The sequence below is a fragment of the Diadema antillarum genome, unplaced genomic scaffold (genome assembly GCF_040938485.1).
Source record: "Diadema antillarum isolate AM-2024a unplaced genomic scaffold, OU_Dant_1.0 seq00001487_RagTag, whole genome shotgun sequence".
NCBI lineage: Eukaryota > Metazoa > Echinodermata > Echinoidea > Diadematoida > Diadematidae > Diadema > Diadema antillarum.
In genome coordinates this window covers 119,546-142,638 of record NW_027272226.1, presented here as the reverse complement: position 1 = coordinate 142,638, position 23,093 = coordinate 119,546, and the positions used below count along the sequence as shown (strand labels likewise).

Here is a 23,093-nt window from a genome sequence, read left to right as displayed (position 1 = left end):
AAAGTCCGGGGTTAAGAAACACAAGTGTAAAAAGCCCTATAGATAGCCTCACGTTCATTTATTTCTTTAAAACTGTATTTTGTATTTTATACGAGTAAGGATCTTGATATTCTAATGTTATAAAAATGTGCAATTGAGGGAATGAGCTTTGTGTGCAAATCATATTTTCTAGAGCAATATATGTTTGTGATATTTATCATTATACAGACAGCATTTTACTTTGATGTGATGTACATGTAACCCCCCCCCCCCGAAAAAAAAAGAAAAAAAAAAGATGTGCATGTGATATTTGATATTTAGCACAGCTGTCAAGTCTCCCTGATTCTGCAGGAGTCTCCCTGAAAATGTCAAAATCTGTTCATGTCTGAATAAAAGAATACTAAAATCTCCCTATTTTGAGAATTATTTTTGCCCATTGAAATGCATAATGTAACACACAGATACAGTATCTCCCTGATTGCTGTGTGGAATCTCCCTGATTTGGATGTGGGAATATTGGCAGACCTGCAGTTAGTGTTTATCTTCCTTTTTATTTCTGTTTTTGCCCACAGAACAACTACTTGGACACACCTCTCCATTTCGCGGCTCAGTATGGGCACACACAAGTCGTCTCTATCCTGCTTGATGTAAGTGTAACTCCAGCATCAAATGAGATTATAACACATTACACCCATGTACAAGGTGTATTTTTTCATTTGCCCATCTGTCGTTGTATTCACATTTCTGCCAAGGTTTAAATGCTCTAAAACAACAGATTACATAGTTATCACATCACTGATGCAATATGTACCAGGATGAGTTTGAATAATATCTGTGATGTACAGTAATCTATAGTTAGCAAAGAAATCAACTCACCAAACTTTTTTTCCCCCTTTAATTTGCCCATCACTCCTAAATCTCCTTCCTTTCTTTCCCCAAATGTTGGATGCATGTGCCAGCGTAAAGTTTCGGCTGCTGAAGTTTGTCAAATTGGGGAGGTGGGGCACCTTCTTTCTCCAGTGGAACATCTACCATGTACACCTGTGTCTTTCTCGACTATGAAATTCTAATGCCGATACTAAAGTATGTTATCTCGGTTCAATCTCCGTGATTATTATGCCTCGCTTGCCCAAGGATGCCCAAGGATGCCTGCGATGTTGTTTTGTACATCACCCCCTTTCAACCCCTTTCTTTTGAGTCAATGAAAGAAATTGCTTGGCAGCTGCTCAAAGGCCCTTTTCTTTCTTGATCGGCCAGGGAGAGATACGGAGATGGGCAGTAAACATGAAAACAAACATCCTGTGATATGGGGCTAATTTATGTTACCAGGCCAGAGTACGTGGCAGTCATGGGCATCTGTCTCACCCCCTCTTCCTGGCCTGCCTAGGCCCGATATGGACTCTCCTGGTATGCCTGGTATTCCAGGCATCCCAAGAATGCAGCTGTGATGTAATCATCAAGTTGGGGAAAGGGGTAATAGGAAGTGAAAGGTGGCGCCGAGTCTTCAGGTAGGCATGCACTAAATAAGGGTGGGGTGGGGGTGAGGGGGGGGGGGGGGAGTGGGATGATCCAGGGGTAAAAAAACAATCATACTTTATAGAGAAGTATACTTGCATAATATTAAAACCACCCAATATCAAACATCAAATTTCTTGCAAATTAGGTCTTTTCATTTTTTTTTCTTTTTTTTAAGTCTGAGCAAACATGAATCATAATATTTCCAATCACATACATGTAATTTCTGAAATCGTGTTTGAATGGGTCAGCACTGATCTAAGCTGTGCTGTTGAAAACTAAACAACTTGACAGACACGTTTGAGTTGGTGGAGTTGTGCGCAATCCTGAACACACATCCACAGTGGTGTGTTCATACTGTATTTTATGTCGCAATGTGCAGTGAGAGTTGCATATAATGTGTCTGACCATCAGTGGTGTGTGGTATTTGTACGTATGTAATTGTTTGCAGTACAAACTGAGTAATGTCATCATTGAGATAAACCTAGTTCTTTGTCTAGACACTTGCTAAAACATTAAACCTTATTCTGTGTCTTGACACTTGCTAAAACATTCAAGAAACATGTCTTTGAAAAGAGATAACAAACAATTTCTTTTGTTTTCGTGAAACCCTCCATGAAAGACGTAGGCACTTCCTCCCACACAGAGCCATTTCAGATGGGCAAACAACAAGCTTTTGAAATAATTTTGCAAGTTTACACATTTCTTCCTAAACGACAAAGTAATTCCTGCATTATATGCCCCAAAGAAAAATTGTAGGTTCAGTTTCAGTTTTCCCACCTGAATTCAGAAGTCATTTTCAGGAAGCCATGAAAAGAAAATAGATGCTGCAAAGTTAATTAAACAAAGCAGCGCTACGAGTACAATAGTGTTGTATGTCCTTTATATCTTTACTGTTATGTGAGAAGATGACAGTTACCGGTACACAAGCCTGCTCATGAAAACTGAAAGTTTAGCAGTGAACAGAACAGAGATGTTCAACACAAACAGCGCCTGCTCAAAGACCACGGTCCCACATACTCACTTTGGTGGGAGTGTCATCCTGGGTACGGAATCTTTCAGTTTGAGCTACATGATTAAATGACTGGTTTTATATGTACCATACAGAAGAACTATCGGGCCTCATGGTTAATCCAGCCAGAACAGTGTCTTTACTGTTTAAATCTATTTTATGCATATGTACAATTATTTAAAATGTCAAGGCATGATTATCTAATGACTCATGATCAAATCTAAACTGGGTCTATTCTAGCACAACCTTTTTAACATTTACTGCATGTTGCTCTGCTGTGCTGCTCTGCTGCAGAGTATACACTGTACATTGTTAAACTCGTTGAGGACAAGTCCCGAGCAGACTCGGGCAGGTGTCTTTGGGAAATGTGTGTTGTAGCAAAACCAAACCGTCCTCAATGGGTTAACCCTTTTAGGACCATCATCGTAAATTACTACTAACTCTATAAATGTATAGCAATGACACTGGATGCGTGTGTTTATCATTACACCCTGATTACATTATTCCGTATGATTCGCTAATTTATGAATATCTGTTGGAAGGAGTGATGATTTTAAAATCAATTTTGACAATACAGTAAACCTCGGATAAGTCGACGTCGAGTGAGTCGAAAATCACTTAACTCGAAGCAAAATAAAAAGTCCCGATTTTTCCCTATGTATTTTCTCTAAGAAATATTTGGATAAGCCGAAGTACGAGAGTCGAATTTCGGCTGTGTCGAAGTAAAACATTCAGTCCCTTTTGTACAAAATACACGTAGTTTACATCACTTGAGCCGAAGATGTTTTGCCTGGCATTCTCATTACATTTAGAGGAGAACAAAAAAATCGGCATGTCGCAGAACCTCGTCCCTGCATGACCTGCTGCAGGTATGCATGCACACTCACCGTACCGCTCCGCACGCATATCGAATACATACACATGTATACATGTATACACACAGCACATCGATCCATACTTTATCCATACACACAGCACATCCATACTTTATCCATGTCAAGCCAGAACTCCTTGGTCAACCAATCGCTGCTTTAATATTTTAGTGACAGGCCAAGTGGGCGGAGTTTGTTTGTGCGTGGCTTGCTGTATACTAGTAGTTTTGTTCAATGGAGGTGGGATGGGCCTGGGAGAGTGTTTGTCTCAGGGTTGGTTGACAGAGATGGCTACCTGTGTTGCATCATAGACATAGCACATGCACATTGCCACATTAGCGCAGACATTCTCAGAACTACGTTTAACTAGTATTGATACAAATTCATGTTCAATTTAGAACAAAATAAGAACATTATCTTCAAGAACAGACAAATTTGAATGCAAACACACACACGCACGCACACACACACACACACACACGCATTCAAATGTACTATAATACATGTACATAACTGTGAGTCGGAAAAAAATCGACTCTCGCGAGAGTCGAATTTCACTTAAGTCGACGCATTTTTGTCAGTCCCGAGAGCTTCGACTCATGCGAGGTTTACTGTATGTTGTATCATTCTGTTGATATTTGTGACTATTACAATGTATTGAATTTCATACACCCCACTCATTGTCAAATAATCCGTATGTGTGAGATATATATACGTGTACTACATTGTAACTCGAGTGTTTAGGAGAAAGACAGAATTTGACAAGAAAATAGATGTTAAAACAATGTAACTCAGCTGAATAAGACATACTATTTTTTTTTTTTGAAGCAGCCATATTTTATCTTTGTTTCCCCTTTTCTGATCTCAGACTTCATGTTGCTTTATTGCTGAAGTTGACCCGCCATCGACCTACAGTTTTCGTAGCAGCAACTTTCATTCAAGAAGTAAAACTAATGCACAAACAAACAAAACAACAAGCAAACAATAGTGACAGCCAAGAATGAATAAATGAAAGACTACGTGTGGGAAAAAATGTATGTCTAAACTTCTTGTGGCAGTTTTATGTCCCTTTGCAGAGGAAAGATGGCAGATCATTATAAAGGGCTACATGTATATCCTGATCAATTGCAGATAAAGTCAGTTTTTGTTTGATTGATAAGGTCGGGGAGGAACTACTAGCATACAATTAATATTCTCATGGTGAAAACAGGGAAGTAACTCATCTAAAAAACAATTTTCATGAGTCTGATTTTTCAGCACACTATGTTTCCTCTGTTCAGTCTGAACTTTAAAACTATTAACCCGTTGAGGACGGTCTGATTTCGCTACAGCATGCATTTCCCATAGACACCTGCCCGAGTGTGCTCGGGAATCGTGCTCAATGGGTTAAAAAGTGCAGTGTGTATAAAATGAGATGCATTTGTACAAAGCAACAGAGCCATGACATGACATTTGTATAGAATTATTCTAAATTTAGACTCGGCTAGAGTAGAAGCATGCACAAAGAGCTTTATTTGTTTTGTTTTGTTTTGTTTTGTTGTTGTTGTTTTAAACTGCCCTGTGTTTAGAAGGTACAAGATTGTTTCCTTTACACCTGAAATTGGTGATTTTAGCTCTGTAGAATGGACACCATACAATTGTATATCATTTGTGCAGTGTATAAGATACAGTACAATTGTATGTGAAATGATGCTGTGATAACACAATTTCAGTTCCACAAGGATATTGACGAAAATAAAAGAAATGGTAGCCAAAAAGGTATGCTAACAGTATTACGGTCTGAAAGCATACAGACTGTATTTACTTTGGTTGCTACTGTACATAAACTGTAAAATGTTTTCTCGTGGAGTAAATCAATTGTCAAATCGGGCATAGCAGTATCTACCGATCTTCTGCATGAGAGTGAATGCAGGCAGATTATTTGGAGATATTGGTATCTCCATTTTGATATAATTGCAAGCAAATTCCAAATGGTAGAAGATGAATTTCGATGCCTTGTGTGAACTAGGTTGTACCTTTAAACTGACGTGTATGGTACCCTCCAGGCTGCTGGTGAACAGTGGGTTAAACTGCCAGGCTGGTCAGAACATTTTGATCTGTAATGAGTTTGTACACAGTATGTTCAAGGGGGTACTTTATAGGTACAATACAGTACAGTACGTACACTGTACATTACAGCCAGTATGTGTGCACACGTGGTAGCGCCTTTTAATACAACAGGTGCATTACAGTAAGTATGGAAATAAAGGAAGCCCCTTGTAGAAGTCTGGCCTGCTGTTGACACCAGGCCATATGGCAACATTCACACTCATTCTCTCACACTCTCCAACTGTTCACTTGTACTGACTATAACGACACCTAAACCTGGCAAGTCTCATACATCACTCTCGTTAGTGTTGCTGACAGCTTGTCCGGTGTAATCGACCCTTGTGATAAAGCGCGAGCTACCCAGTTGGGTTTTGGGCCTTGCTTTTGTACAATAGATGTGGAATTCGTATTCTCCAACTTTCCTTTTGACCTTTGTGAGTGTTTTGTGTGTGTGTGTGTGTGTGTGTGTGTGTGTGTGTGCGCGCGTGTGTGTGTGTGTTGTTGTGTTCTCTCTTTAATTCCATAGGCCTTCAGCCTGAAGGAGTACAGTCGTACACTGTCAGAAACAGTTTGTTTTTGGTGTTCTGTTTGTCTGTCAGTCTGTCCCATATTTTGTAATATGAAATTGCTGTTTGTTGCGAAAACTTTCTTTAACCCGTTGAAGACGAGTTCCCGAGAATACTTGGGCAGGCGTCTATGGGAAATGCATGTTAAAGCAAAATTAGTCTGTCCTCAACAGGTTAAATCACTTCCTTGGGACCACATGACCCTGCATCACAAAAGCAACAAAAAGTCACCAGACATGGATTTTTAGTTAAGAGCAGATTCTGAAAGAGCAGACTCAAAGCTTTAAAATGATATATCAATGCAAATGGTATCTCCTAACCTACAATGCTTGTATCTACATTGTAAATATCAGAAAGAAAGCACACATTCTGGAAAAGTGTGAACTGCGAAAAGATGCTCTGAAGTATAGGGTCTGTTCAAGCACTTCCACAAGCTGCTCTAGCTGTGTGATGAATGGGACAAGTGGATGTAAACTACCATAGCAACAACAATGAAGGGATTATCAGATTAGGCTGGAATTGAGCATGCTCTGTTAACACATTCTGTTTGTTATCAAGGCCAACTTTCAACACAGTAGAATCATTCTTTCAAGGTTTATTGTCAAAGTTGAAAGTGAAGAGTGTGTATAAAAGGATATTTGAGAAATGAAAAGGGGCCTCTCTACAAAAAATGGTTGAAGAAAAACTGCTGAAAACACACTTTCCCATTCATTTTATGATCGCAAACTATTAAAGAATAATGTAGCGGAAAAATAGAGCTCTCTTTCAGAAAATATGAAAACTCAAGATTGACTCAGTTGACCCGTTTCACCTTTTTTGACTCCTCACATAAATATCAAGTGGTGTGACTTCTTGTTGGTTTTGTGATGCACGGTCACCCCATGCTAACAATACCAAGTTGAGGTGTACAGGTTGTAGATGCACTGATTAGGTTTAAGTATGAAAAGGTGAAAGGACACTGAACTGTGATTGAAAAGGTTTAAATATTTTTCAACCATTACACTGCTTCATGTAAAAGAATGTTTCTTGTGAATATCAGCTCTTATTAATAAGGATTATAAAACTTGATTTAAAGCAGTCTTAGTCACCTGAAATGAAAGGAGTAAAAGTCAAAGGTCAAATGTCGTCAAAATTTTGCTACAATAATTAGCCTAATACTATAATCGAAAACTAATAACTGCTATAATTTCTGGTCATGAATTTCACTGTTTATGTGAAAGTCCAATGATAATGGTGAATTATGGATGAAAATATACAGATTTCTCTTGTGCAGAGAGGGTGTTAATGTCCATCATTGGTCAGTGGTCAAGATTAGTGAGCTTATCTATAATATGAAAGAAGAGCCATGTTCTTTATAGTGATTGTGTGAAGTGGCGGCACCTCTGTTCTCTCTACACACTTGACAAACTGCCCAAGTTTTTTTTTTTAATATTTTTAAAATCTATGTATTCATTTTTCATGTTTTGATCAGACAAGAAATTTATGAGATTCGTTAACCTACAGTACTGGGTTAGAAACCACATTTGTCAAAAGATGGGTGGCCTCTCATCTAATAGTAGCAGTGGTCAAGGCCAGAAACAGGGAACAATCAAAGCCCTGGTGCATTTTAGCAACTCACTTTCCAAGCAGCTTTCAGGGAGTTTTGGGCAGTTGATATTAAATGCAAAACTGTTTTGATTATGGAGTTAGAAATATGTTTCTGAGACTAGGAAAAAGTGTGACGTGCCGTGGCAAATGCATTTGAACCAGAAACGTGTTTCTGTAGAGTTGATGTGAAAGCGCAAAGTTGTTTTGAAACGTGTTGATTGCTCTGACCTGCCCACCGCAACTACTGCTAGTTTAAACACATCTCTGCTCCTTGGGTCAAACTGCATCATGGCAGTTCTCAGTGACAAGGCCTACAGGGATGCCAAGTTAAAAAAAAACAAAAAATTATGAGTGAGATTTCATGACTCGGCATCTCGGCACGCGAAAATGCGCGCAAGCGGGGGTGTCGGAGGGGTTTTTCCCACCTCCCATGGTATGGAGCTTTTTTAATTTTCAGCTCTTAATGGTGCAGGTGCATACTTAAGTGATTATTTTTTACTTATTTTGAAAGACAAAAGGGAAATATACCTTCAATTGCAACTATCACTTTAATCCTTCGAGCTATGCTCCCTATCATTGGCCCAAGTTGCAGAATTCGCCCAATGCGTGAGAAAAATGGGTGCCATGCGTGAGATCGTGAGACGGCCCCTTAATGCTTGAGTCTCAGGCAGAATGTGTGAGACTTGGTAGCTCTGGGCCTACCCCCCCTCCCCCCCCCCCCCCCCAACAGAGTTGATACATTGTATGCAAAAACTTAAGAAATGAGATCCAGAAGGTGTTTGCAAACATGTTTTGTTAGTGGGTTTTGAAACACGCATGGGAAAAGGTGATAAATGCAGCCAAAGCGCAGTGAATCTCTTCAAGGATAGTCATTATGTTTCAGGCCTCTCATTGACCCAGGTACAAATATACAAATCTTTTTTAATAATGGTAACTTTTTCCTTAAAGTGATATTGAGCACTGAGAAGAGACATCTGTCTGCCTCCCTCATGCCTCGTTGTAGAATACTATATAGCCATGGTGACACTTATTGACAATTGAGATGAGGTGGTGATGACTAGGCTATTAAAATTGAATTGAATATTGTTAATCTTTAATGTTTTGTTTTCTGTTTTTTTTTTTGTTCTCAATCAAGGTATTCAACAGGTTGTGTGAAGTAGCAATAGCTATAAACTGCTTCATCTGCATTTTGCAGTGTTTCAGCTACATATGTACATATCAGAAATTACCAATTGTTTTGTGAGAACATCAAAATTTCATAATTTGTCATTCCAAAACTTGCAGTTCTACAGTACATATGTGTGAAGTTCAAATACATTGTAGACAAAGTTTCTCCTGTTTTGTTTGTTGGCCTTTACTACAGTATTTGAAGTAAAGTTGACTTGTTTTCTTTCTCTTTTACTGCACGTACAAGGTATAATTTCAACATATATAATTATATGTGTTGTATAAGACTGATCACCTTCAGTAATGTCCATTCTACATTTTACAATTGTAGTTTGCCTAAAGTCAACAGAACTCAGTTTTTCAAATTCATGAAATTCTTCCGTCGAGATGTTTTCATTACAACTGATTGACAAATTGCCATTTGACAATCAGTTGCAAAGAACTCAGTTTGTTGTTGTTGTCTTAATAATGTTTCCATACAGTACATCTGTTTCCCCTATATGTTGTAGGCCTTGAACATGAATTTCAATTAACTTGTCTGTTTTTGCTGTATGTTTTTTCACCAGCATGGGGCAGACCCAACGTTATGTAATCGCAAGGAAGAGGGTCCCCTTGACCTGGCAGCTCAGTACGGCCGGCTGGACACTGTCCAGCTGCTGGTCAGGCTCCGGCCGGACCTCCTGTCCAAGGTGCCGGACTCGCGCTCCCTGCTGCACCTTGCGGCCAAGAACGGCCACCACCGAATCGTCAAGCTGCTTCTGGAAGCAGGCTGTGACATCAACAAAACGGTTCGTTCACAGCTTCATCTTGAATTTTGATGAAGAATATTATTAAGAAGAATAGCTTTTGTTGTTGTATCATCATTATTCTTTGGTGGCTGACCAGTGCATGTAATCGAAAGTTTAGTGAGGCCACTCCAGACAGCAGCATTAGAAATGGATTTGTTTTAATACTTCTTACAATATCGTTCCATATTAGGCATCTTTGCTTTTATCTTTGTTTTGTAAAGGAAATAAAAAAAAAACACGCCAAGAATCCTGCCAATCAGCCACACCCGTACCCCCTATCCCCCACCCCACCCCACCCCTGTTGTGGAATATAAAGTAATAATGCAAGGTAAGTCAACCAATATGAATTCGCTCCACGTGTGGCAAGTTGTAAGTGTTGGTTCTGGTTTGCATCGTGTCTACCTTTAAAAAATAGCTAAGTGATCATGTTCTTCCCCAAGCAGGAAGTGCCGATAATGGGGAAGGCTTCGTGCGGAAGGACGAACCGTTCGCGGAGTGGGTTACGATGGTGATCTGCGATGGGGCACGTTCTTCTTGCCCTGCCCCCACCAGACTGTAGAATGCCAAGGGCATCGGAATTATAGATGACGCTGAGTTTTCTAATAGCGGGACCCACTTGAGAAGCCGTCAGGTCTTTTGCGATCAGAGAAGGTTCTGCTGCGAGAGAAATGGGAGAGGGAAAGTCCGGATGATTGGGGAATTCATGGTTTATAGGCTGTCTGTAGTCAGCCTTGAGCTCAAGGAAGAAAGATACATTGATAGTGTTCTGCAAAATAAATGCATACCTTTATGTGGTGTACCTGTAGCCATGATACCAAATTCATTACCTATTTTAGTTTTGATTGAAGGTATTAGAATTTCACTTAAAATTTGTAATGTGCCACTTGTAAGTTGTAGGAGATATTTGCTTTGCCCATGTTGCAATGGAACTTAGCCTTTCTTTTTAGCTTGATGGTAAATGTCGACCTTGTGACCCCAATTTTAGTGAAATTTAAAGTCTACACGTACACTGTACACATACACCCTGTATACTGCACGGGTGAGGCAGTATTTGGCTCCAGGAATATGTACAATGGATGTACTCATGGTACTGCAAGTACTTTGTAGTTCCATGTTTGACAATGCAGGAAATGCGAGTCATTACGAAAAGTGCGTAAAGATGAAGTTCGTCCATGGAATTCTTTCTACTATGTAGCCTGTAGGCCTTCATGTATGTTCACAAATTATCAGACATCAAACACAGCAATAACATAATAGAAAAGGCAAGGAATCAGTATTTCAATATGTCTCGGGGAGAGAAAAAAATTGAAGCAAACAAGCTATCACTAATCCGTAATCTCATGACAATTTATTTTATGCTGAGCTCAAACGGCTTATGTCTTCCCCTCGCACCTCATTAAAGCAGACTCGCGCCATCCCGGAAAAAGCGGAAAAAGCGAGAAAAGAGGAAAGTAGGGGGGATTGTGAGTATCCGTCGTTGCGTCAATTAATTGCGCATTAGCCAGGAAGTGGATGGATTTCTTCTTTGAGCTGCAGCGTTGATGAATTGCTGCAGTGAACTTTTGGAAGGTCCCAGATTCTCTGCAGCCTATATCATCCTACTGTAATGCTGATTATCTTCATTTTGTACAGTCTTTAAACCCTTTCCATAAAGCCAGGGACTTTAGACAGGATGTACAGTGCTGTGGGGTTTTCGGTGCTGTCAAAACACTAAAAGGGTTTAGTAGGTATTTTTTATCATTATTAGTATTATTCATTCAGTTATTTATTTATGTGTTTATTTATTTATTTATTTATTTATTTATTTGTTTATTTTCTATTTATTTATTTATTATTGTTATTATTATTTTTTGCATGACCTGCAAAGAGGTGAACATTCGATGAACATTCTTTTTTTCTTTTTTATATCATTAAAGGACAAGTTCACTTTAAAGGGATGGTACAGTTTTGGTTGAGATGGGGATTGAGGTTGCCTGTGATTGAGATGCACACATACAATGTGATGCTCAGGTATATTCCCATATACTGGTCATTGAAACCTCCTTGATTTTGTTGCCTCTATTCTGGCCCTATTGGTATGTTCAACTCCAAATGCTTCTTCTACCCAGTTATATGTGGTATGAGTAAACATTCACCATTTATCCAGCCAAACTAATGAGTAGCTGAGCGTATTGAATGGGACGAAACTTGACATTTACATTTCATCTGTATCTAATTGCAATGTTATGCTGAAAACGGTTCCATCACATGTGCTTCTGGGACAGATGCTCCCATTAAATATTTGCATGCTTAAAGCCAAGCATAAATTCTACCTGCAATTATAACCCTCAATCTAATCCTTACATCAAGCTAAACCTAAAACCCTATCACAATCCTAACCCTAACCCTAGGTCCTTAGAGAAAATATTAAAGACCGGAGCAATTGTCGCAGCAGCAAATGTCGTGTCAGCACTGAAAACAACACGCACATTTCGAGACTTGTACCGTACATGTACAATGTGTGTCGTTTGCGACATATAGGCCTATGTATTGTTTGTTGAAGATACATTGTATGTACTGAGCTCTTCTCAAGTTGAATGGAAATGTGGTCTATGACATAATGCTTTGTGTCTATCCAAATTGACAGAGTTAGGTACAAAATGTAAATGACTGATGGGGCAGGAATTTTGTGGTTTTGTTGGGTTTCTGTTGATTGCTCATGTGATTCTACAGCAGATAAGCAATGAGAAAAACAGCTGGCATATTATGGACTGAAATAAATTTGTGTTGTATTGACAGATGCAATGCCATCTTCACCGTTGCAGTTTGCTCGACGCAAGGGATTAGCATGCTGCAGTACATTAAAACACACATTCTAAGACTATGAGAAACATTTTTTTTCAGCCACTTTTACTATAATTGTAATGAATCCTGCTTGAATGTTGATTTTCTATCTTACATAATTTTTCTAACGTAAATTGTTTCGCAACTGTAATTGTTGTTTTCTGCTCTTTCATTTGAAGAGTTATGGATACAAGAAGTTGTCAGCGATGAAAAGTTAACATAGATTAGAAGTGAAATACTCGTGTGTTGAGTTGCTTTCATGAATTATCATGGTTAAAGAATTAGGCCCTACCTATTGTGTCTAAACAGCTATCATATCAATGCATCAGGTACTGTAAACGTGGAAATTTTCGCGGTACATTAATTTTCGCGGATTTCGCGCTACGTTCGGCTAGCGCGAATTCAAAAATGCGCGAATATATCTTCACAATTTTCTATGCACATTTTGAATGGGATGAATTGTGTGCGCTTCATCGATGATACTGCTACGTAGTACAATGTACAGGCATGTTTACGCTACTAGTACTGTGCGAAGAGACGATAGATTGCTGTGTACTGTAGCATGCCGTGTGCACCGCGCGCACCGATGCTACATTCCCCCGTGACTACGGTACTACAGTCACAGCTGTACTACGTATTTGAGTGCTTGTACTCGCAGTCGAGCCGCTCGCTACGTCGCTTGTCGTACGCTGGCATAGCAAGCTATGTAGCAGAGGCTTTGGATGAAAGCAGTGAATGTGTACTACAGTAAAGTAACCTGCTGCGGAGCGCGAATTTAAGAACCCGCGAATACGTTTTCGAGCTGCTCAGCGCGAAAAATTAATCGCGCGAAAATATTGACGTTTACAGTATATGGAAAAGATTTTGAAGATATTGTGAAAAAGATATTAAAAGCACTTCATATTTTTAATGAGAAAAATCAACAAATGTATGTATACTCAACAAGGATTGTGAGGTACAATGTACATTGTACCACACTTACTGAAATGAGCTTGAATTGAGAAATTGAAAGATACATTGTATTTGATATTAGGTTAATTGTATCATGTATACACGTACATGATGATCAAAGTAATGACAATCGAGAGGAATTTAATGAAGAAACAAGGATATGAAATAATTTGTTAATTTGAGAACAAATTGCCATCAAACTTCTTTTTTTTCCCCCATTTCTTAGGGATTTGAGCGAAACCACAATTGACTTTGTTTGGTTTAGTCTTCCCTTTTAAAAACACACCCAAAACCTCACCTCACAGACCAATATACATTGTACCTTGTAGACACAGTCAATACTACCAAGAGGAATGCATACAGCACCAAAGACTCAATACTCCCATTGATAAAGTAGACTGAAAGAGGATAATACATAGCTCATCCCTGTTTCGACGCAACGTACATTGCAAATATTTGACCGAAAACGATATGTGTAAATACAACGTTCATGTACAGTGTACAAGCACCACCTACATTTCCCCCTAGAGTAAACTTCAATACACTGTCCGTTTGTGCATTCACATTTGAAGTTACATTTTTGTAATACTGTGGTATTAAATGTCGGGGTTATTTCTTGGCAGCCTTCTCATCAAAATATCTCAGTGATAGATATCACAGTAATTTACTTGGTACCATTCTCATTCGCAAAATAACCACATATTGTATATATTTCTGGTATAAAGGACTGTGCTTGCGCATGACTTCTGCAGGAAAAAAAAACAACAACAACAGGAAGTGTGTCAAATCACATGACAACTACATGTACTCTGCTGCGACGACGATTGGTGGTGCAATTTGGTATTTCATGGCATGATTCACACTCAAATCTTGCGCATATGTTATTTCGTGTAAAGTTTGAATTACCACCCTAAAACTTTTATATCATTGTACAATTTGGCAATGTACTGTATTTCAGGTCGTACAACATAGAGTGTTTATCTGCTTTTACACTATGAATACATACACATTGTACCATGGCATTTGTATTTCAGCATTAATGAGGCTGCACCTTGTTTGGTTTCTCAAATGAGTATCTGGAAATTGCTGAAGCACTTCCTCTATAATCATTAGGTAGAAAACCCTCCGTTGACTTTGATCTTTGCAGTCTTTATTAACTTGTTGACTCTAAACACTTGATGGTTCTTCCGTTGACTTTTGATATTTAGTACATCCGGTTCCCCCGTAAAGCAGTGGTATGGAGCCGATGGCTTGTCTGTGTTTGTTGTTGTTTCCTTGTTTCTTGATTTGCTTGCTAAGCATGGTGTGAACGCACCTTCCCATTTTGTTGACACTTTGCAACGGATAGATGATCGGGGAAAATTCTGTACCATCTTCATAAAGTAGGCCTCAGGTTTAAAGGCATAAGTTATCATTTGCAGATGAAACAAAAACCCAGCTTTAGTGCTTTAAAATAGTTCTAAAATGTGAGTTAAGGATAGAAACGACCACTGTCAAAATTTGAATCATTAAAATCGATGGTGAATATTGTTAGATATACAAAATATGATCAATAGTTATGATAAAAAATGTTTCCATGCTATTAAAACCGTCTACAGTTACGGTTTATTGAGAAAAGTGCTGACATCTCCTTATATTTTAGGCTGTATTGCAAAAATTATATATGGTATTAAGATGTAATGTGGTACAACAGACCTACATGTGCACATATGCATGAAAGGCGATATCTTGAACATTTTTCAAATCACTACTCCCAAAGGTAAAGATAAACTGGTCCATTGATATCCAGTAGTTACAAAAGACTAAACGGCGCTTTTGTAATAGCTCATGTTGAGATCAAACTTTTCAGCTGTTATTTATGTACTTCCCCCAGAAAGAGATTACCTCATTGTTTCGGGTGAAACCTGTCCACTTTTGATGTCATATTCTGCTGATTCTCACACCAGTAGAGCTTCACTTTTATGAAGTAATAAAGGAAGTGGTCACCTGAGACGATGGTAGAGTGAAAACAGAAACCCACTTCTGACAAGTTAAAGGGACAGTTTAGTATTGGTGGAGATGAGGATTTAGCTTTCGACTTTTTGCAAGATACCAAGAAACCACTTATAGTACAGAGCATACCATTCTAAGAGGAATTTGAAGTTATTTGATGAAAATCAAATAATTTCAAATAATTTTAATTTTGGAATGGCTGACACGTCCAAAAACAAAGTGAAACAAAGCGATCATAATAAAAGGAGGGTCCCACCTTTTGTTAGGGTCGCTTTGTTTTGCATATATCTCGGTCATTTCAAAACCAATTTTCATCAAATAAATGGTGAATTCCTCTTGGAATCGCATGCTCTTTCACATTTCATAAGAGATTTCTCATTATCTCACCCCAAAATATTAGAAACCTGAAGTTAGGTCTCAACCAAGACTATACGATCCCTTTAAAGCTTAAAAAAGCCTCCTCACTGGTCTGTGGTAAAACTCACATCTACCGGTGTGAAACTGATATGGATTGATATACATGTAAAACGCAATGATGTGAAAGAAAGAGAGGGGGTGGTAGAGGAATTGAGAGAAGACAATTTTGATAGATGTACATGTAGGCGTTGTACACTGTATGTTTGCTGAAGAGGCATACTGTGGTCTTGAATCATTTCGCTGAGGTTTGCTTAATTGCATTTACTGCAAAAAGCAAATCATAGCTTGTCATCTACGTGAACTTTGCATGTCAGCTTCCTGTTCTTTATTTTCTCTTCTTTTTCTTTCATTTCCCCTAATAATCTCTTTCAGACCAAAAATGGCACCGCTCTTCACGAAGCGGCCGTGTTTGGCAAGATCGAGGTCGTGCGAGTGCTCCTGGAGCATCGGCAGTCCATCGACGTCGAGATCGCCGACAGCCACAGCGAGACGGCGCTGCAGAAGATCGAGTCGCACTCCTCCAAGGTCTCCCAAGACATCTCCAAGATGATAATGGGTGAGAGCGCCCTCGTGTGGGGCAACTTGAAAGGAGTACACAACCATGTGGCAGGTCGCAGACCTGCGCGATTTAGAAGTTTAGTCTGACCTCAATTATCTGGCCCTTACTTATCCAGACTTCTCTATTATCTGAAATTCTCCAAGTAGTGAAAAAGAAAAAGAAAAATAGAAATGAAAAAAGAGTGCTTTCAAACAAACTTAAGACTCCTGTGAAACTCACGCAATTTAATCTATGATATACACTGAAGAAAACATGTTATTGATTTTATAGTAAAATGTTGGAACTTCAAGACTAGCTGTATGATGTAAGTAGTTTCTAGCGTGATACACCCCTGTTTGGATGAACACTTCATACGCAGCTACCACTGGGTCAGCAGTGTACATGTACTCATACACAAACATTGTTTCTTCTATGGCCGCGTTCATGCGAATTTCGTAGCCAGAATCACAAACATGAATCATGATTCAAAACGGCGTTTCAAATCACGGTCTCAGCGGAAGAGCGTTCACGCGGGCTTTCGCAATGCTGATTCTGGCTCAGCTCATCCTTTGCCATTGCGCAGCGCACTGCGCAGTTTGACCTTGTCTCTGCAACTCGAGCCAGACCTCCTTATTCCAGCTGTACAGGCCTTTACGTTTTTATTTCGATGAATACAGTGCCGACCGCGGGAAACGTCACGCTTTTCCGAGATCTGGACGAGGCCACTGACGCGTATCCCCGCGGGTACCCGCGGGTATACGCGTTCAGTGGACGAGTCCATCCGCCCGCACGGAAAATCCATCCTCGGGAATATGCGTCTCGATTGACGCGGGTTGGACGAGGGTGGACGAGGGTGGACGAGGGTATTCACGGGCACATTCCCGTTAAGCTTTATTTTGACCGCTCAATCAAAATACATTTCATGGAGTTCCGACTTTGCCCATTTTCATCAAATTCCGATTTCAGGGGCTTCTTTTCGATTTAATCACACTCTGATGTCCACTGCCTTGATTGTTCGCTACTTTCTAAAGAAGTACACCTGCGGAAGTTGTGCACATGCGTTCATCACTCAAGTATCAATAATTATTAGAACATATCGACATCGGTTACGATCATCTCGCTATTCACGACTTTTAACGACCTGCGCCACCAAAATTTCATTGCTGAAAATTCGGTGGCCCAATCGGGCTACAAAAAAAGTCGGATGTTTGCCTTTACTTTTGGAAATGAACAGCGGTAACAGTCGACTCCGTAAGACGCAAAAATGAATGTCGCATGTTTACTTTTGATTTTAGAAATGAATCACGCTGACATTTGATTCCGTATGATACTGGAATAAATACCGAATGTTTGCTTTGGCGTTCGGAAGTGAATGATAATATTCAACTCCGTAAGACGATAAGATAAATGCCGGATGTTTGCTCTTACGTTCGAAAGTAAATAGCAATAACATTCAGCTCCGGAAGATGCTTGAGTAGGCTATATGTCGAATGATCCCTTTGACGTTCGGAAATGAATAACAAAAAATATTCAACTCCGTACGATGATAAAATAAAAAGACGGATATTTGCTTTTACTTTCGAAAATAAAAAGCAATAACATTCGGCTCCGGAAAATGCTAACATAAATGTCAGATCTTTTACGTTCGGAAGTGAATAGCAGTAATATTCTGCTCCATACGATGCTAAAATAACTGTTGGATGTTTGCTTTTAGATTTCGAAATGAATGACAGTAACATTCAGGTGCGTTCGGTGGTAAAATTAATGTTCAATGATTGCTTTGATGTTCGGAAATGAATAACAATGACATTCAACTCCGTATATACGTTGATAGAATATACAATGTATATCTGATGTTTGCTTTTACGTTCGGAAGTAAATAGCAATAACATTCAGCTCCCGAAGATGCTAAAGTAAATGTCGAATGATCCCTTTGACGTTCGGAAATAAATAACAAAAATATTCAACTTCTTACGATAATAAAATGAATGACGGATGATTGCCTGTACTTTCGAAAGTAAATAGCAATAGCATTCGGCTCCGGAAGATGACAAAATAGATGTCAGATGATTGCTTTTACGTTCGGAAGTGAATAGCAGTAATATTCTGCTCCATTATACGATGCTAAAATAACTGTCGGATGTTCGCTTTTAAATTTCGAAATGAATAACAGTAACATTCACCTGCGTTCGATGGTTCGGAAATGAACACAATAATATTCAACTCCGTGTATACGATGATAACATGAATGTCTGATGTTTGCTTTCATGTTCAAGAGTAAATGGCAATAACATTCAGCTCCGGAAGATGCTAAAATAAATGTCGAATGTTTGCTGTGACGTTCGGAAATTAATAACAAAAATATCCAACTCCGTATATAAACGATTTTGCGTTGGGAAGTGAATAGCAGTAATATTCTCCTCCATACGATGCTATACTATAGTACCTGTCAGATGTTCGCTTTTAAATTTCGAAATGAATAACAGTATGCATTCAGCTGCGTTCGATGGTTCGGAAATGAACACAATAATTTTCAACTCCGTGTATACGATGATAACATAAATGGCAATAACATTCAGCTCCGGAAGATGCTAAAATAGAATGTCGAATGTTTGCTATGACGTTCGGAAATGAATAACAAAAGTATTCCACTCCGTATATACGATTTTACGTTCGGAAGTGAATAGCAGTAATATTCTGCTCCATACGATGCTAAAGTAACTGTCGGATGTTCGCTTTTAAATTTCGAAATGAATAACAGTAACATTCACCTGCGTTCGATGGTTCGGAAATGAACACAATAATATTCAACTCCGTGTATACGATGATAACATGAATGTCTGATGTTTGCCTTTATGTTCAAGAGTAAATGGCAATAACATTCAGCTCCGGAAGATGCTAAAATAAATGTCGAATGTTTGCTGTGACGTTCGGAAATTAATAACAAAAATATTCAACTCCGTATATACGATTTTGCGTTCGGAAGTGAATAGCAGTAATGTTCTGCTCCATACGATGCTAAAATAACTGTCGGATGTTCGCTTTTAAATTTCGAAATGAATAACACTATACATTCAGCTGCGTTCGATGGTTCGGAAATGAACACAATAATATTCAACTCCGTGTATATGATGATAACATAAATGTCTGTTTGCTTTTATGTTCAAGAGTAAATAGCAATAACATTCAGCTCCGGAAGATGATAAAATAAATAACGCATGTTTGTTGTGACGTTCGGAAATGAATAACCCAAATAACTCCGTATATACGATGATAAAATAAATGTCTGATATTCAGTTTTACGTTCGAAATATAACAATAACAGTCAGCTCCGTTCGACTTTCGGAAATGAATGATAATAATATTCAACTCCGTACGATGTTTAAATAAATGTCGGATGCTTGCTTATAATTTGTATTGCTATGTACTTTCGCAAATAAATAGCAATAACATTCGGCTCCGGATGATTGCTTTTACGTTTGGAAGTGAATAGCAGTTACATTCTGCTCCGTACTATGCTAAAATAAATGTCGGATATTTGCTACATGTGTATTACATTTCGAAATGAATAGTAACATTCGGCTGCGTTTGATGGTAAAAAACAAAACAAAAACAAAACAAAACAAAACACACACACACACACACACAAAAACTGTCTGATGTCTGCCTTGACGTTCAAAACTCGGCCCCGTACGATATGATGAAATAATTGTCAGATGACTCATTTCACTTTCGCAAGTGGACAACAGTGACATTCGGCTCCGTACGATGATAAAATAGATGTCGGATGTTTGCTTTTATATTTGGAAATGACTAACTGTTAAATTCTGCTCCGTATACGACAGAGCTGCCAACCTTTCGAAGCACAAATTAGTACTCAGCAGCTCCAAAATTCGTATTATCCATCAGAATTCGTATTTTTTCAATCTCCCTCTTTTTGCTATGAGGCCTACAGGCTCTAAACATAACGTTATGACACATGCCGAAGCATCCAGCTGGTCACCAGCACGATAAAGATTCTAAACTACGCAATGTTCAGCGTTGATTGATTGCTTTCTCGCAATGTGTACAAGTGCAAGTTTGTACCTCCAAAAACTGTCTGGGCTGATTATGGAAGCTTCCACTTTCTAGCAGGGGACGGGGAATGCTTGATCTTCTCAAGAGAGCTTCTGTGTGAGCGGATGCAAAACTCTGTTCTGTGTTTCCAATTATGTACTATCAAAACATAATCATGCGTTGTTTTCAGGCTTTTTTCATTTTATTGGATTTTAAACATCAGTATTTTTCGAAGTATTCCAATTCCTTTTCCCCTGACTGGAATCGGAAAGTCTGCTATAACGATGATCGCAAAATGCCGCGCTGTGTGTGGAAGCGCCGATGTGGTGCAAACACGTGGCTTCATTTTCAAGTTTAAATGAATGCGCCATGTGCTCCTGCCTATAAGAGGTTACTGCAAGTTCGATGGATCGAATGCGCCATAGCTGAGCTGAGCTGAATGGCTTGTTTACGGTAAACATGCAGTTTACGTTCGATATGAAGAAATCATTACGTCTTTCACGAGGGAAAAACACACAAAACAAACAAACAAACAAAACACACCCACGAACGAATGTTGATAGCCAAAACTTTGAAAAGTAATAAGCAGTTTTGATGCGCGTGAACTGAAATTAATTGTCATTACACGTTGATTTTGCTGTCTAACCAAGTGATGACTGCATCTCATTGGACCTTCTCGTAGTGAATTTGTCTGGGCATACGAGACCTTTCATGTATTTCTGTGATTGCATTTTTAATTGACTGAATAATCAATCCTTTTATTTATTGTTCAGGGAACATTAGATATTCGATCAAGTACACTATAATGGACTGTTCGATGTTCCCTACTATGCGCCTAAAGAAAGGCTATAGACATAGAATCATGATATCTTTGGAATTATTCCTTTAATTCAACTAATGAGCTGGTTCTTCGATCGATATTTCCAGGACACTTACACGCTGTTTATTCCAATGCGCGCATTCTTTCGTCTGGCACGCACCTGGGTGTGGCACCTGCTTTTGTGGAAATTTCCACGATGGAGAGGGGTGGGGTGTCAAGTTTCTTCGAGCCGAAGAGACTGCATACACAATCTCTTCGCTTTTATTTATTGTCATTCGTGTTTTCGCCTTATTCTTTGCTGATATTGAACATTTAAATTTAACTTTAGGAAAGTTGCTATAGCACATGGTTCGTTTTGTTGTGAGGTGTACGTAATTTCTTTTTTTTTAATCATTCTTGAGAGGGGAAAGAGGAGTAAGGGGGAAAGAAGACTAGAGGGAAAGGGAAATAAAACAAACGTCACGTACGCTAAGCATTCACAGGAAGCCGTCTTTTTACACCAGTCACCACTAGCAGAGTTATCATCACTATCAGACATCACTCAAGATCATTTTAGCCTTTTCCTATGATCAACATTAAGAAACACGCATAACCCCTCGAGATAAATACCTAGGAAACTCAATAATAAATACAAAGTATCAACACCTCCCAACAACACAAACATTTAGAAAAGACAACAAATAGCACATCGAAGCGGCTGGGATCGCTTCGATTGCAGCGAAGCGGAGAAATCGCCGTTACGAAAATAACAGTGCGAGACACTAAGAGAATTAGGTTTAAATACTTCAAAGTATAAAGGGAACGGATAAAGTGATATAAAATGGAAGAAATCGTACTAAACGAGGTGTGAGAAACGACGGAAATAAAACGAAGTTTAGTAGTAAGCTTAGGCCCTAGCAAAAGTTTTGCAGCACCGAAAGCTACGCGAAAATAAACACACATATAAAACTCGGTATTGCGACGAGATCCTATGGGATCAAGTCAATAAACGATACAAAACAAAGGAAATTGATTCATTTTGACCGGAAAATAGTTTGTTATAAGTATTCTGTTATATGAGATCTCCTTTAATAGGCCTAGAAATAATCGAGTTTCCACGATACTCGGGAAAGAAAGTTCGAACGCTTTTCACCTGCACATATACTGCAGAGGGCAGTGCACATCAGTCATCAATACACGAACAGAAACTCACCTCTACAACTTCCTCGCAGAAAATGATGCAATAGCGTTATAAAAAAAACACACAACACTCTAAAAATCATTTCGTACTTGGGAGGCAAGGGACAAGAGGATGAAAAGAAGAGAAAAAGAAGCAGACATTGCACAACGGGACGCTTTCACCCCGCCTCATACGGTACTGTAGTGGCAGCTGGCTACAGTGTGTAGACAATCCCCAGCCGGCCGGCCACACATGGGGATACCACGGCGATCCATGTAAACATCCAGGGTCCGTAGGCGACAGGGATTCACGCGCGCGAAGTTCTGTTCGGTGTACACAGTACGCAAGCAGCGATATGCGTGTGCGCACATTTTTCTATTCAGCGCTTTCCACATACGGTGCGTACGCGTTGCATCGATATCCCAGCTGAATACAGATAACATGGCACATGCGACGTGCGTTTGCTATATTTTTACCCATTATTTTTCCCCACTGTGAATTCGTACTTTCTAAGGACGTTTTCATATTGTCGTATTCCCTTCGATTTTTCGTATACGAATTTTTCGGAACGGTTGGCAGCTCTGGTACAATGCTAACATAAATAACAGATTATTGCTTTCACATTTGAAAATGATTAATGGTATAAATAGGCTCAGTATGATGCTTAAATAAATAGAGGATGTTTGCTTCACATTCGGAAATCAATAAGGGTAACATTCAGCTCCATAAGATGCTAAAATGAATGTCGGTTGTTTGCTTTTAT

At 39.1% G+C, this 23,093-nt stretch overlaps 1 protein-coding gene across 1 annotated transcript in view; it reads left to right on the top strand.

The window, feature by feature from the left end:
• The window catches only part of LOC139709993 (uncharacterized), a 117,735-nt gene that overhangs the window by 55,879 nt on the left and 38,763 nt on the right, over window positions 1-23,093 (top strand). Inside the window, exons 4-6 of the mRNA XM_071621946.1 lie at window positions 552-626; window positions 9,353-9,574; window positions 16,130-16,367. Of these exons, the coding sequence (XP_071478047.1) occupies window positions 552-626; window positions 9,353-9,574; window positions 16,130-16,367 (535 nt within the window). The remainder of the gene's footprint in view (window positions 1-551; window positions 627-9,352; window positions 9,575-16,129; window positions 16,368-23,093) is intronic.